The 15,148-nt window shown below is 34.2% G+C and overlaps 2 protein-coding genes and 1 pseudogene across 4 annotated transcripts; all 3 read left to right on the top strand.

The window, feature by feature from the left end:
* The first annotated feature begins 1,180 nt into the window (after nt 1-1,180).
* On the top strand, nt 1,181-4,796 carry LOC121989696. Its single transcript, XM_042543876.1, has 7 exons — nt 1,181-1,674; nt 2,267-2,425; nt 2,548-2,646; nt 2,925-3,044; nt 3,556-3,693; nt 3,774-4,121; nt 4,269-4,796. The coding sequence occupies exons 1-7, from the start codon at nt 1,231-1,233 to the stop codon at nt 4,557-4,559; spliced, it is 1,599 nt and encodes a 532-aa protein (XP_042399810.1). The 5' UTR covers nt 1,181-1,230; the 3' UTR covers nt 4,560-4,796.
* A 1,179-nt stretch (nt 4,797-5,975) lies between these two features.
* LOC121989697 (putative 4-hydroxy-4-methyl-2-oxoglutarate aldolase 3) lies at nt 5,976-8,057 on the top strand. Of its 3 annotated transcripts, none has more exons than XM_042543878.1 (2): nt 5,976-6,154; nt 7,404-8,057. In XM_042543878.1, the coding sequence occupies exon 2, from the start codon at nt 7,420-7,422 to the stop codon at nt 7,912-7,914; it is 495 nt and encodes a 164-aa protein (XP_042399812.1). In that variant the 5' UTR covers nt 5,976-6,154; nt 7,404-7,419; the 3' UTR covers nt 7,915-8,057. The 3 variants fall into 3 exon arrangements, with proteins under 3 accessions (XP_042399812.1, XP_042399811.1, XP_042399814.1); XM_042543877.1 differs by having other exon boundaries at nt 7,415-8,057; XM_042543880.1 differs by having other exon boundaries at nt 7,420-8,057.
* A 500-nt stretch (nt 8,058-8,557) lies between these two features.
* Nucleotides 8,558-13,816, top strand: LOC121991598 (annotated as a pseudogene).
* Nucleotides 13,817-15,148: the final 1,332 nt, after the last annotated feature.

A 15,148-nucleotide genomic window follows, 5' to 3' on the forward strand; every position in this document is an offset into this window, starting at 1 on the left:
ATACTTAGTAAGAAACAACACTTGTGAAAAATTACCATCTCTATGTATGAAGATGACTGAGTGAAGGTGCTTAAGCTTTGTTATAGCATGACTAATCTGTATTACAAAAGAGCATGAATATTAATTTGTGAGCAACAAGTCATGTAAGGAAATTTTTTAAGTAAAAAAGGAAATAGAGGTTATACCAATTCAAATCCAGGCACATACAGTTGATTTTGTTTCACATTATGATGAAGTTGTTTAGCGATGTCCACTATTTATTGCTGTCCTCAGGTACCTCATAATCAGTGTTCTTAGAATCAGACTGAACGCGACTAGTCTGGTCTGATTCGATGGAACCAATTAAGCCAAATCATTGGTGAGTATGTCGGTAAAATTCCCACCAAGTGAAACAGATCATCGAATGGAAGACATCCATGCGAAGTAAGAGATCATGGGTTCAATATTTTACCTTAGCATACAAAAATGACATCCAACCAAACATATTACACCATTTTAAAAATTAATCTCAAAATCCATTAAAACAATTATACTGGACTCAACGTTATACCATAATTTGATAACGTTTGGTATTTTGTTTTTTTTTTGTACGTATTAATGAAACAACATTATAAAATTAATTGAGCTTATCATTTTCAAAGGATTTTTTTAAAAAAAAAATATGACAAAATAAGGGCTAAAGATAAATCATTTAATTTATTAAAAGTGATTTTTTTTAACAAATGAATCGGAAACCATAAGAATCTGAATTTTCAGTCAGGTAAAAACTTTAAAATATAATATAAATTGTACTGCCAATAACCATTAAAAAACAAAGGTGAAAATTATAAATATGATAAATCACACGATTATGAAAAATAAGATCAATATAATCTAGAAAATAACAAACTGCTGAGAACTATATTACTCAGACTCAGATGAGACAGATGATGATACTAGTCCCTCGTGTTGATTTCTTCTCTCCGTATCATTATTGACCATAAACACTTTCCCATTATTAATAAAAACGTCCCTTAATATTAATTCCTTAATCATAATCAATTCGAACCGTTACTGGCTCTTTCACCGGCTCTCGTTAATCTCTGATTTGAGCCGGGCGGCCGGACAGCGTGTGAATTAATTGGTGGCATTCATGTGATTCCCGTCGGCCATTAATGAATCAAAAAAAAAAAATTATAAAATAAAGAAATTAAGTAAAGTAGCGGAGCGTCCTTCTGAATCCGATCGACCATGGAGCGTTCCTCCGTCGCCAAGGGAGGCGTCAGCAAGTCCAGCCGCAGTGGGCCCCTCCAACGGTCGAGGAGTCTCAGCCGATACTCCGGCCGATTCCCCCCGCCGCCGCAGGTTGCTGACGACTTCTCGACGCCACGCGGAAGGTTCGTCAACAAGGTCCGCGGGGCCGGCGTCCCGGAGATCAGCGTCGATGACCTTGCGGAGGAGTTTTTTAGGGCTAGGGCTGAGTCGGATGAGGAAAGTGAGCCTTCCTACGCCAAGAATCGGCGTCGGAGTTCTGTCGCTAGCTACTCGAGAGAGACGGAGTCGTCCCGCCAGCGTGGGAGGTCCGTATCAAGGCCTCCTGATCGACTGGCAGCGCCGCCGAAGGGCGTATCCGAGAGCGTCTCCAGGCGGCGAAGATCCCTCTCTGTTGCTCCGTATCGGTACAGCGACTCGGAGGTACTTGTCTTCTCACTTGATGAAGTTAATGTTCACTAAATTTTATCGAAAAACGTGGCATTCTGTGAAGAAGTCATCATCGATTGTTAGAATGAAGATTTCATAAAAGACGTGACACGAGACTACACATTTTTATCATGAAAAATCATCTTTGGTTCAAGTGGTTTAAGGGGGTGCCAGATGTAGGATTAAGCTGAAAAAAATGATATTTCTTCATTTATCAGTAGAATGATAGCAGACTGCTAATTGTTCCTGGCATGATCAGATTGATTCTGCTTAGTCCGCTTCAATATCATGTTTCTTGGTGTTCAGCATCAGCATCTTGCTTTGTATACTTGTCAGATTGCATGAAAAAGTGCTGTGGATTGTTGAGAAACTAAGAATACTATTTCTTTCCTTGTGCCATTTCATGAGATGCTTTGAAGTTATCAATAAAAGCTCTGATTTTCTTAACACATTATCCTTCACAAACTAGGAAACTGTGTCGTCAATGATTGCTTTTGCATTGGTTACACTAGATTGTAAGCTGAAATCTTTTGTAGTCTTTAAGTCAAGCAGGATTATAATATTGATCTTCTCTAATTCACTACAGAATGATGTTGAATCTCAAAGTTCTAGCATTAAAAGTGAACCAAAGACTTCTGGCAGCAGTATATTGCAGCAATCGTCATCACATAGAGTAGCAAAGAAGGATGTTTTTGGCAGGTCTATGAGTCAAATAGATTTTTACCGCTCGCAAGATAGCTACTCGGTAATTTCATACTTTCTATGAACTCTAATCTGTATTCCTATCCTGAAACTACCCTTACGTTTGGCTTACAAGCAATAAAATATTTAATAGATGGTTTTTTTTGGGTCTTTTGTTTGTCGCAGAGCCATTCTTCTTCATTAACTGATGAAGAAGCCCAAGATGTTCATTCAAGAATGTGCGGGGATGAAAAGACAATCCAAACAATTTATGTCCAGGAAAAGGTTTGTCACATTGATAAGATCATCATTTCAGCCTAATCTGAACATCTGTTTCGCGTTCTAATGACTATTCATCTCTAAGAAACTGTAAATTTTGTTGCTCTTGGTAATTTTGGAGCTTTAATAAAGTAGTTTACCTTAATAACCCGATTTGAGAATTCTGATTTAACATTGAATCTTAATGAGAATTCTGATTTAACATTGAATCTTAATATGGTATCTTTCCTTTGATTTGAATGGTTTATTCATTTATTTATTTATCCTTTCCATTCTCTATACAGCTCATGGCCACAAAAGAACCCTTGGGCTATGCTAATGGGAAAAGCATTCAGACAAAAAGCTCAGAAGCTCTGCAAACTATTGTTGAAATCAGAAGAAACTACACAACCAAACTTGAAGAGGCATGTTTAGATTATACCTTGAGATACTATCAGTTTTGTGTATCTTCTGTCATACTTCTTCCAGTTTTTCTTATCCCTATGAACTATACTCTATAAATGGCAGCATAAGTCATTCACCCTGATTTATGTTTTTCTAAAAGCTTTGAGATACAAAGCATGTTCTTGAACTTGAGCTCCTATGCTAAGTACATGTCCTTCGTCAAGATAATTACATTCTTAAGAACTCATATTTCACTCTTGTTCTCTCTTATACACACTTTCACACACAACTGAAAGGAGCCCATGCCATCATTCAGTATGGACATATGATGGATTTACACATCTGCTTTGCACTTAAATTACCCATAAATTTGTTGTAGCTTCTTGCAGTCCTAGAATCCAGTTTTAACTTCAGTGAAACATGTAGCCCGAGGGATATAACCTTTTTACGATTCTTTGGGATGCCCAATCATCTTTGTAACTTTCTGATTTCTGTTAAAACCTTTGTTGAAATGAATATAAATGCTTTCAGTCAGAGAAGCGCAAGCAGGAATTGTTAGCTCAGTTAGAGAAGGAAGAAGAACGTGGTCAGGAGCTTTGCAAAATTGTGAAAGATCTGCTCCCTTCAATAAGGCCTGCTGTTCCAGAAAGGCAATCGAGGTCCAGAAGAGTAAGAATTCTGTCATGTTAAAACTTAAAAGAAAAATGTACCTTACTGGTATTTACTAATTCATTAAATAAATTTCCTAGAGGAGCAACGATAGAACAAGAATGTCTAAGCGACTGACTGAAGAAGCAGAGAAGTACTTTGCAGATTTTCTTAATAATGTTGAAGATACAGATATATCTTCTTTTGATGGAGAAAGGAGTGATACAAGTTCAAGCATACGAGATCCCGGTTTTAGCTACTTCAAAACAGAAACTTATGACAGTTCCTTGAGAACTAGGCCTCCACCTACTGATGCAGACAGCGTTATGCTTCCTTGGTTGCAATGGGAAACTAGTACTGGTCCATTTTCGCCATGCAAAAATAAGCCTGGAGTTCCAATTTCCACAGGAAACCACTCATATGCTGCTGCTGCAATAGTGCCCATACAGGTACTGTGTGGCCTACCTTTGTCTAACAATTTCTTGTATTAGTTGTCTTACCACAGTTGATAAATCTTATGAATAAGATCATCTTATAGCTTTGCGTGAAGAAAAATGCTTTGTAGTTAACAATGATCATCTCTTGATTAATCTCAGGAGGCAGGTGCTGAGATCAGTAATGACAGTAAGATATCAAGCAGTTTGGGTAGTTGGAGCCCCGGAGAAATCAAAGGCTCTTCCACAGCTACCATCAACAGAGGACACAGCAAGTTCAGACTTCTAAATCATTTTTCTGATGGCAGAACATGCCCATCTTTGTTCAACTTGGATGAGTACCTGAACTTGAATCAAGCCGAAGATCTTCTTTTCGAGAGGCTGAGGCAGAGGCAAAGAATAGAGTATGGTGGAATTATACTCTGTGGAGGACAAAGTTATTTCATTGCTTAATCAATCCTCAAATTTTGTTGTTCATCAGAGAACTTGTGCATAATTCAGTAGGCTAAAGTCAGCAATCCTTTTACTTTCTAATGCTGCTTATAAGTTGAACAAATAGCTGACCCACTTTCGTATACAGTCGCATCCAACTGGTGTAATTGGTGAAAATGAATTCCTTCTCATTCAAATAGAGATGTAATTGGTCTAATTTATCGTCTTATCTTCGTCGAAATCTCTTTTGAGAAGTCAGTTTCAGCATAATTCCTCGGTTGAATGGTTGGAGAAAGTTAGCCATCATAGTGGACAGGCAAAACATTTTTTGGCTCTGAATTCAACAGAATCCTTGAAATTTTGGTGTTCACTTTGAACTTTGCTATCTTTTGCAATTTGTATTTATTTTAACACATCACATAAAGTCATTTTTATCAGTCAGATTATTTGAATAAAATTTATTTCAATAATATAAGCATGTAATTAGCAATATATAGCAAGTTTAGGCTTTCATTTTACTTAATTATTGATCCATTTTAGTTGAAAAATAGGATATTATGCCTAATTATCAAGACACGACAATATTATCATATCTTTTTTATTAACATATAATCACATTCCCTTTAACAACATATACTCACTTTCAAATTATATCTTTTTTTTTATTAACATATACTCACATTCACTTTAACCACATATACTCACTTTCATATGAAAGTACTCATTATATTGTCATATCTATATTTACATTTATTTATTTATTTATTTATTCATCTTTTATTTTTATTTTCAAAATTTATTTTTTTAAAATTTTTTTAAATTTTTTTATAAAATTCGTTCATTAACATAACTTAAAGAATTGAACATTATTAATAATAGGTGGATGTTATAACATCTATTTATATTAATTTATAATATTATTTGGAACTCTCAAGGTTTAGCATAGATGGTGGACGTATGACATTTCTGATGTAATGGTCAGAGGTCTATTCTCAAGAACTGATAATTTAAAATTTATCTCTTCATATGCCTATAATCTGTGTATATATATTTACCAGGATGAGTCTATAAATACCATGAGTCTATAAATACTAGACCAGACCCTGATTTAGTATTTGTATTGATGGAACTTGGAAGATAATGACCCTCATCTATTAATGATCTCTCACCAATCCGTCTGCCTTAGAATAGAGGATCTCTCAAGTTGATACTAGAGGACTATTAAGATAGTGGATCTATATTTATTTTTTTAAATTCTATTTAGGTGCTATAATATTCATAAATTAATACCAATATGAATATGATCAACGAATAGATAATTTATAACATTTAAAAATAAAATAATAGTTAAAATATTACAAACTACAATAATAATTTATAAAAGATTTCAGAAAATAGATTTATTTTCACCAAAGAAATATGATGGCATCCGGTCAAAGCATATATCTGTAAGCCATTTCCGGAGCTATTTGTTTGTATCGTCCACCTCGTCGACAAATTGGATAAGGCCCTGTCAAGATTTTGCCGGGCGTTGCATCTCCGACGAATCGGAGGCGATCTCAATCCAGTAGCAGCTTTGCTTGGCTTTCCCTCGCGCCTTCTCGTACTCTTGCTAGGTATGCGATCCATCGCATCTGGAATCCATCTGTTCCATCTCTATCTTTGTGAGAAATGATGTGTTTTGATGATGCTTGGTTGTTCCAGTTCGGAATTTAGGGCATTTTTTTGTCTTTTGATTTTGACGGATTGAAATCTCGGTGCCTGAGTGGCGAATCATTGATGAGGGGTCTGAATTGTTCGAAAAGTCGGTTTTTGATTCCAGGAAAATCGCTGTTTGGATTATCAATTAGCACGTCTTCACTAGGATATCTCAAAAATCGTATTCTCCTTGCAAGCCCAACGATTTCTGGGTAACTAGAATGGTGATGAAGCTTCCGTTTCCTCAATAAAAGGACACCATGACTGAGATTCTAGCATAAGATATCTTGCTTTATTTTTTTTCCTACCTTCGTTTTAAGTTGAGGCTAATATTTGGTTATGAGAGAGATTTGATACCCATCTTAACAATTTGTTAATAAACTAGTTATAGTTTAGTGTTGCAAATGGAGGCATTCTTAATGCATACGATGCCTTTTCTTCTACTCTCAGCTCTTTCTTGTGTAGGACAGGAGTTGAGGTCGAGTTAATAACAATTGGCTCTATAAGTTAACACATTGTGAGTTTATATTGCACTGACAAGTGACAATAGTACTATTTGAGCGAGAAATTAATATGATATATGACATATATCAAGAAGACAAAAGACATACTACAATATGATTAATTATCTAGAGAAACTGTTGTTGATACATGACATATATCAAAAAGACAAAAGAGCTGCTGCAATATGATTAACTATCTAGAGAACCCGTTGATGGATAAGACAAAACCAAAGGTCTCATTAGTTAGCATTTTGTATTTCTTTTATTAAGTGATTAAATGCCCATGATTAGTGTTTGACAGCCTCTGTAATAGAATGAAGAGAAAATGTGAAGTAGTTTATTTCTTTCTCCCTGGGTAGAGAATTAACTGAAAAAAAAATCATCTGAGATTTCATATAGAAGCAAAACATTTAGTGCATTTATGCAAATTGGTTCTTTCTTTTGATAAATTTTTCTAGTAGCCTTCTGATCATCTATAAATCATCATCGAGGTTAAATGTTGGTTAGATAAAGCCTATGCTGGAGATTTTTTGAGGTTCTTCATCCATTTTTACTTCATGTGATCGTTTGCCAGATTTCAGTTTTTATGTATTATTCTTTTGATATTGAAAATTTAATTTTCTCACAATTTGCCTACCACCGAGTTGACTTACTGGTTTAATAGTGTGTTCACAGTGTAGATGTGTTCAACCGCTGAACTTTGTGATGCAAATCCATCCCTCCTCGCAAAGGGGGATATCCGAGTTCTTCAACCGATATTCCAGATGTACGGTCAATGCCATGCATTCTCTGGACCTATAGTCACACTCAAGGTGTTCGAGGACAATGTGCTGGTGAGGGAGTTTCTCGAGTCACCAGGGGATGGCCGAGTATTGGTGGTGGATGGTGGAGGGAGCATGAGATGTGCCTTAGTCGGAGGCAACTTGGGACAATTAGCACAGAACATGGGTTGGGCAGGCATTCTTGTGAATGGTTGCATAAGGGATATCTACGAAATCAATGGTTGTGATATCGGAGTCAGAGCTTTGGGACCTCATCCTCTGAAATCAAACAAGAGAGGCCTAGGTGAAAAGCACGTCACTGTTAACATCGTCGGCACCATAATCCATGACGGAGAATGGCTATATGCCGATAGTGATGGAATTCTAATTTCAAACACAGAGTTGTCTCTTTGACCTTCTCAAGAAGGTTCAACAATTCGATGGTACGTTTCTGAAAATAAATCAAATAATCCGTAAGTCAGAATTGTAATACTCACTGATTTCTGTATGGCCTCTCACATAGGCAGTTGAAACCGAAAGAAACTTATTTTCTCCTATGTTTTTTTTTCATCTTTTCATTTAGTCCAATTTCAAAGAAATTTTCTTTCAATTAATCATTTTTTTATTTTCCTTTTTATAAAAAAAATGAAAATTGAAAACAATTTGTTATGAATATTGAGTATAATGTTGGAGACTCCATGATTTCATTACTCAAAAAAATCATTTAAAATTTCTGATCATGTCATTTGCCTATGAAATTATTAAAAATGATTTCAAAGAACATTAAAAAAAGGAGATGAATAATATTTTGGGCGAATTATATTTTACCCTATGAGGTTTGGCTAAAGTATGAAATAAGTCTTGTAGTTTCAAAAGTAAAACAAAAAAGAAAGTTCCTTGACTGGTCGACGATAATAGTCAACAGACAAAGATAAAAAAAAAACAGCAATCGAGGTCCAGAAGAGGAAGAATTCTGTCATGTTAAAAGACAAATGTACCTTGCTGGTATTTACTATTCATTAAATAAATTTCTTAGAGGAGCAACGATAGAACAAAAATGTCTAAGCGACTGACTGAAGAAGCAGAGAAGTACTTTGCATAAGAGATCCCGGTTTGAGCTACTTCAAAACAGAAACTTATGAAGAACTAGGCCTCTACCTACTGATGCAGAAGGCGTTTTGCTTCCTTGGCTGCCATGGGAAACTAGCAGTGGTCCATTTTCGTCGTGCAAAAATAAATCTGGAGTTCCAATTTCCACAGGAAACAACTCATATGCTGATGCTGCAATAATGCCGATACAGGTAATGTGTGGCCTACCTTTGTCTAACAATTTCTTGTATTAGCTGTCTTACCACAGTTGATAAATCTTATGAATAAGATCATCTTATAGCTTCGCGAGAGTAAACATGCTTTGTAGTTAACAATGATCATCTCTTAATTAATCTCAGGAGGCAGGTGCTGAGATCAGTAATGACAATAAGATATCAAGCAGTATGGGCAGTCGGAGCCACGGAGAAATCAAAGGCTCTTCCACAGCTACCTACCATCAGCAGAGGACACAGCAAGTTCAGACTTCTAAATCATTATTCTGATGGCAGAACATGCCCATCTTCGTTCAACTTCGATGAGTACCTGAACTTGAATCAAGCCGAAGATCTTCTTTTCGAGAGGCTGAGGAAGAGGCAAAGAATAGAGTATGGTGGAATCATACTCTGCGGAGGACAAAGTTATTTCATTGCTTAATCTATCCTCAAATTTTGTTGTTGAGAACTTGTGCATAATTCAGTAGGCTAAAGTTAGCATTCCATTTACTTTCTAATGCCGCTTATAAGTTAAACAAATAACTGACCCACTTTCGTATACAATCACAACTAACTTGTGTAATTGGTGAACATGAATTCCTTCTTCTCGAGCAACTTGAGATGTAATTGGTCTAATTTATTGTCTTATCTTTGTCGAAATATCTTTTGAGAAGTCAGTTTCAGCATAATTCCTTGGTTGAATGGATGGAGAAAGTTAGCCATCATGGTGGACAGGCAAACCATTTTTTTGTCTTTTGATTTTGACGGATTGAAACCTCGGTGCCTGAGTGGCGAATCATTGATGAGGGTCTGAATTGTTCGAAAAGTCTGGTTTTTTATTCCAGTAAAGTCGCTGTTTGGATTATCAATTAGCACGTCTTCACTAGGATATCTCAAAATCGTATTCTCCTTACAAGCCCAACGATTTCTAGGTAACTAGAATGGTTCGCTGTACACAATTCATTGACGAAGCTTCCGTTTACTCAATAAAAGGACACCATGACTGAGATTCTAGCATAAGATATCTTGCTTTATTTTTTTCCTACCTTCGTTTTAAGTTGGGCCTAATATTTGGTTATGAGAGAGATTGATATCCATCTTAACAATTTGTTAATAAACTAGTTATAGTTTAGTGTTGCAAATGGAGGCATTCTTAATGCATACGATGCCTTTTCTTCTACTCTCAGTTATTTCTAGTTTAGGAAGGGAGTTGAGGTAGAGTTAATAACAATTGGTTCAATAAGCTAACACATTGTGTGTTTATATTAGAGCTGGTTCTATAATTAATAACAATTGGTTCTATAAGCTAACACATTGTGTGTTTATATTAGAGCTGGTTCCATAAGCTAACACATTGTGTGTTTATATTAGAGCTGGTTAGGTATATACTAAAATTTTGGTATATCAATTTTCGGTATGGTATACATTGTATATCATTTACACTCAAATTCCTGTATCAATGCGGTATACCGAATACCAAACTATTAAATTGCATATAGTACTAAAACTATTCAGTATGATATAACATTGTACTAAAATTTTTAGTATATCATATTATCTATATAATTTGGTATATTTTGAAACGGTACGAGTGATATATCAAAATTTTCGATTATTTTCTCCTTCCTAATTTATATTGCACTGACTAATGACAATAGTACTATTTGAGTAACATATATAAAAAAGACAAAAGAGCTACTACAATATGATTAACTATCTAAACAAGCTGTTGTTGTTACATGATATATATCAAAAAGACAAAAAGAGGTACTGCAATATGATTAACTATTTAGAGAAACTGTTGATTAATAAGACAAAACCAAAGGTTCACATCTTGTATTTTTTTTATTAAGTGATTAATTGCCCATGACCTCTGTAATCGAATGACAAGAAAATGTTGAGTAGTTTAGTTCCTTCTCCCTAAGGAGAAAATTAACTGAAAAATCATTTGAGATTCCATATAGAATCAAAACATTAATGCATTTAGGCAATTGTTTCTATCTTTTGATAAAATTTTCTAATAGGCTTCTGATCATCCTAGAACCATCATGGAGGATAAATGTCTGTTAGAAAGCCTATGTTGGAGATTTTTTTAGGATCTTCCTTCATTTTGTTTTTATTATTTTAAGCTCTCATATTAGATCGGAGATCCTTCCATCACAAATATGCTACTTCAGCATATTTCATCCTTATCTATATTTTTTGATAATTCAGCATATTTTTATGTTGATTGAAGTTTCTTTAGATTTTCTCTATCACTTATACGTCACACTCTAATCAATTCTAACTCTTCTAATTATAAATCCATTGATTATTTATATATTCACACTCTCATTCGTTTTTCTCTCATTGCATCATCTATTAGAACTACACATAATTTCTCTAATGAACCTAGTCATAAAAGGCTATTATAGCACACTTTAGATTATAAGAAGATAGGTGAACCTATCCTTTGAAAGCAACAACGAAAGTTGAAAAGATTTCAAAGAATTGTCCATAATACTCTCATTGGTATATCAGGAAATTGAAAGCAACTAGAAAAACAACCAACTAACAAAAATTCTGAAACTTCTGTTGCCGTAATTAGATCCGTCTCAAAAGATGTCACAATTAACTTGTTCTTTTGCACTAGCTGAGCAAATTAAATTGTATGTCTGGGATCTTATGAGTTCGCCTGAAGCAGCAAATCTGTTAAAGATAATATAGTCCTAATGTACTGCTAAGTGTTTAGTGCATACCAATAACTGATTATCTGTTTTATCATGGATGCTTGTGGACTAAAACGTAGTCTTCTATGATCTGTAAAATATCTAGAGCTATCCACATTTCACCCCTCATTGGATTTTAAACTTTTGGATTTATTTTATACATTCATGTGATGTAGTTTGCCAGATTTCAGTTTTTATGTATTATTCCTTTGATATTGAAAATTTAATTTTCTGATAATTTACCTATCATTTACACTCAAATTCCTGTATCAATGCGGTATACCGAATACCAAACTATTGAATTGCATATAGTACTAAAACTATTCAGAATGATATAACATTATACTAAAATTTTTAGTATATCATATTATCTATATAATTTGGTATATTTTGAAACGGTACGAGTGATATATCAAAATTTTCGATTATTTTCTCCTCCCTAATTTATATTGCACTGACTAATGACAATAGTACTATTTGAGTAACATATATAAAAAGACAAAAGAGCTACTACAATATGATTGACTATCTAAACAAGCTGTTGTTGTTACATGATATATATCAAAAAGACAAAAAGAGGTACTGCAATATAATTAACTATTTAGAGAAACTGTTGATTAATAAGACAAAACCAAAGGTTCACATCTTGTATTTTTTTTATTAAGTGATTAATTGCCCATGACCTCTGTAATCGAATGACGAGAAAATGTTGAGTAGTTTAGTTCCTTCTCCCTAAGGAGAAAATTAACTGAAAAATCATTTGAGATTCCATATAGAATCAAAACATTAATGCATTTAGGCAATTGTTTCTATCTTTTGATAAAATTTTCTAATAGGCTTCTGATCATCCTAGAACCATCATGGAGGATAAATGTCTGTTAGAAAGCCTATGCTGGAGATTTTTTTAGGATCTTCATTCATTTTTGTTTTTATTATTTTAAGCTCTCATATTAGATTGGAGATCCTTCCATCACAAATATGTTACTTCAGCATATTTCATCCTTATCTATATTTTTTGATAATTCAGCATATTTTTATGTTGATTGAAGTTTCTTTAGATTTTCTCTATCACTTATCCGTCACACTCTAATCAATTCTAACTCTTCTAATTATAAAATCCATTGATTATTTATATATTCACACTCTCATTCGTTTTTCTCTCATTTCATCATCTATTAGAACTACACATAATTTCTCTAATGAACCTAGTCATAAAAGGCTATTATAGCACACTTTAGATTATAAGAAGATAGGTGAACCTATCCTTTGAAAGCAACAACAAAAGTTGAAAAGATTTCAAAGAATTGTCCATAATACTCTCATTGGTATATCAGGAAATTGAAAGCAACTAGAAAAACAACCAACTAACAAAAATTCTGAAACTTCTGTTGCCGTAATTAGATCTGTCTCAAAAGATGTCACAATTAACTTGTTCTTTTGCACTAGCTGAGCAAATTAAATTGTATGTCTGGGATCTTATGAGTTCGCCTGAAGCAGCAAATCTGTTAAAGATAATATAGTCCTAATGTACTGCTAAGTGTTTAGTGCGTACCAATAAATGATTATCTGTTTTATCATGGATGCTTGTGGACTAAAACGTAGACTTCTATGATTGTAAAATATCTAGAGCTATCCACATTTCACCACTCATTGGATTTTAAACTTTTGGATTTATTTTATACATTCATGTGATGTAGTTTGCCAGATTTCAATTTTTATGTATTATTCCTTTGATATTGAAAATTTAATTTTCTGATAATTTGCCTACCATCAAGTTGGTTTACTGGTTTAATAGTGTGTTCACAGTGTAGATGTGTTCAACTGTTGAACTTTGTGATGCAAATCCATCCCTCCTCGCAAAGGGGGATATTTGAGTTCTTCAATCGATATTCCAGATGTACGGTCAATGCCACGCATTCTCCGAACCTATAGTCACACTTAAGGTGTTCGAGGACAATGTGCTGGTGAGGGAGTTTCTCGAGTCACCGGGGGGCGGCCGAGTATTGGTGGTGGATGGTGGAGGGAGCATGAGATGTGCCTTAGTCGGAGGCAACTTGGGACAATTAGCGCAAACATGGGTTGGGCAGGCATTGTTGTGAATGGTTGCATAAGGGACATCTACGAAATCAATGGTTGTGATATCGGAGTCAGAGCTTTGGGGCCTCATCCTCTGAAATCAAACAAGAGAGGCTTGGGCGAAAAGCACGTCACTGTTAACATTGTTGGCACCATAATCCACGACACGGAGAATGACTATATGCCGATAGTGATGGAATTCTAATTTCAAATACAGAGTTATCTCTTTGATCTTCTCAAGAAGGTTAAGCAATTCGATGATACGTTTCTGAAAATAAATCAAATAATCCCCAAAGTAAGAATTATAATGCTGATTGATTTCTGTATGGCCTCTCATATAGGCAGTTGAAATCGAAAAAGATAATTTTCTTATATGTTTTTTTTCCCATCTTTTCTTTTAGCTGTTTAGTTCAATTTCAAAGAAATTTTCTTTAAATTAATCATTTTTTTATTTCCTTTTTATAAAAAAAATGAAAATTGAAAACAATTTGTTATAACTATTGAGTATACTGTTGGAGACTACACTACAAAAATACAGTCACTTAAGGACAAAATTTGCAACAAATTTTAGAAAAAAATTCCTTGGAAATTTAGGCAGTTGAAATCGAAAAAAATAATTTTCTTATATGTTTTTTTTCCCATCTTTTCTTTTAGCTGTTTAGTTCAATTTCAAAGAAATTTTCTTTAAATTAATCATTTTTTGATTTCCTTTTTATAAAAAAAATGAAAATTGAAAACAATTTGTTATAACTATTGAGTATACTGTTGGAGACTAGCTACATGATTTCATTACTGAAAAAAATCATTTAAAATTTTTGATCATGTCATTTGCCTATGAAATTGTTAAAAATGATTTCAAAGAACATTAAAAAAAAAGTGATGAATAATATTTGGGGTGAATTACATTTTACCCCCGAGGTTTGGTTAAAGTATGAAACAACTTTTGTAGTTTCAAAAGTAACAAAAAAATCCATGACTGCTTAGCGATAGTAGTCAACCGACAAAGATAAGAAAAAGACATATATACCCTTGCGTTTCAGTAGGCAAAAAAGTAAAAAATTAATTGAAGTAGTTGAAAATTAACTAAAGTAAAAAAATTAATGCAGCTTGAGGGAGTCATTCCACTGATCGACTATGTAAACTCTAAACCCACAAAGCCAGAATATCTTTGATTACAAATTCCTTATCGAAATGTATCTATTGCAAAAATCCGTTCTCCTCACCTTATTCTCTAAACCACAACCAGTCATGCTCCTCGTCTTATGCTCTTTCTCACGTTATGTTTCTTTCACTAATATACATGAAAATATTAAGAAGGATGGGTCAAAGGGTAGTATTGTCCCAGACCCAAATTCAAAGCGTAGTAAGGGTATTATTGTCCAAGAAGAAGGAATTTATCATGACGTTAGCATTTTATTGAGCATTTCCAGCGACAAAGGGTTACAATGTCACAATGTTGCCGGCCAAACCATGAGGATTGTTTCGTACTTTAGACAAACCTCAAGGAGTAAAATGTAATACGTCCTAATATTTGAGAAATAACTAGAGACGTATGTGTGCGGG

This window comes from Zingiber officinale, chromosome 6B (assembly GCF_018446385.1).
Source record: "Zingiber officinale cultivar Zhangliang chromosome 6B, Zo_v1.1, whole genome shotgun sequence".
Taxonomy (NCBI): Eukaryota; Viridiplantae; Streptophyta; class Magnoliopsida; order Zingiberales; family Zingiberaceae; genus Zingiber; species Zingiber officinale.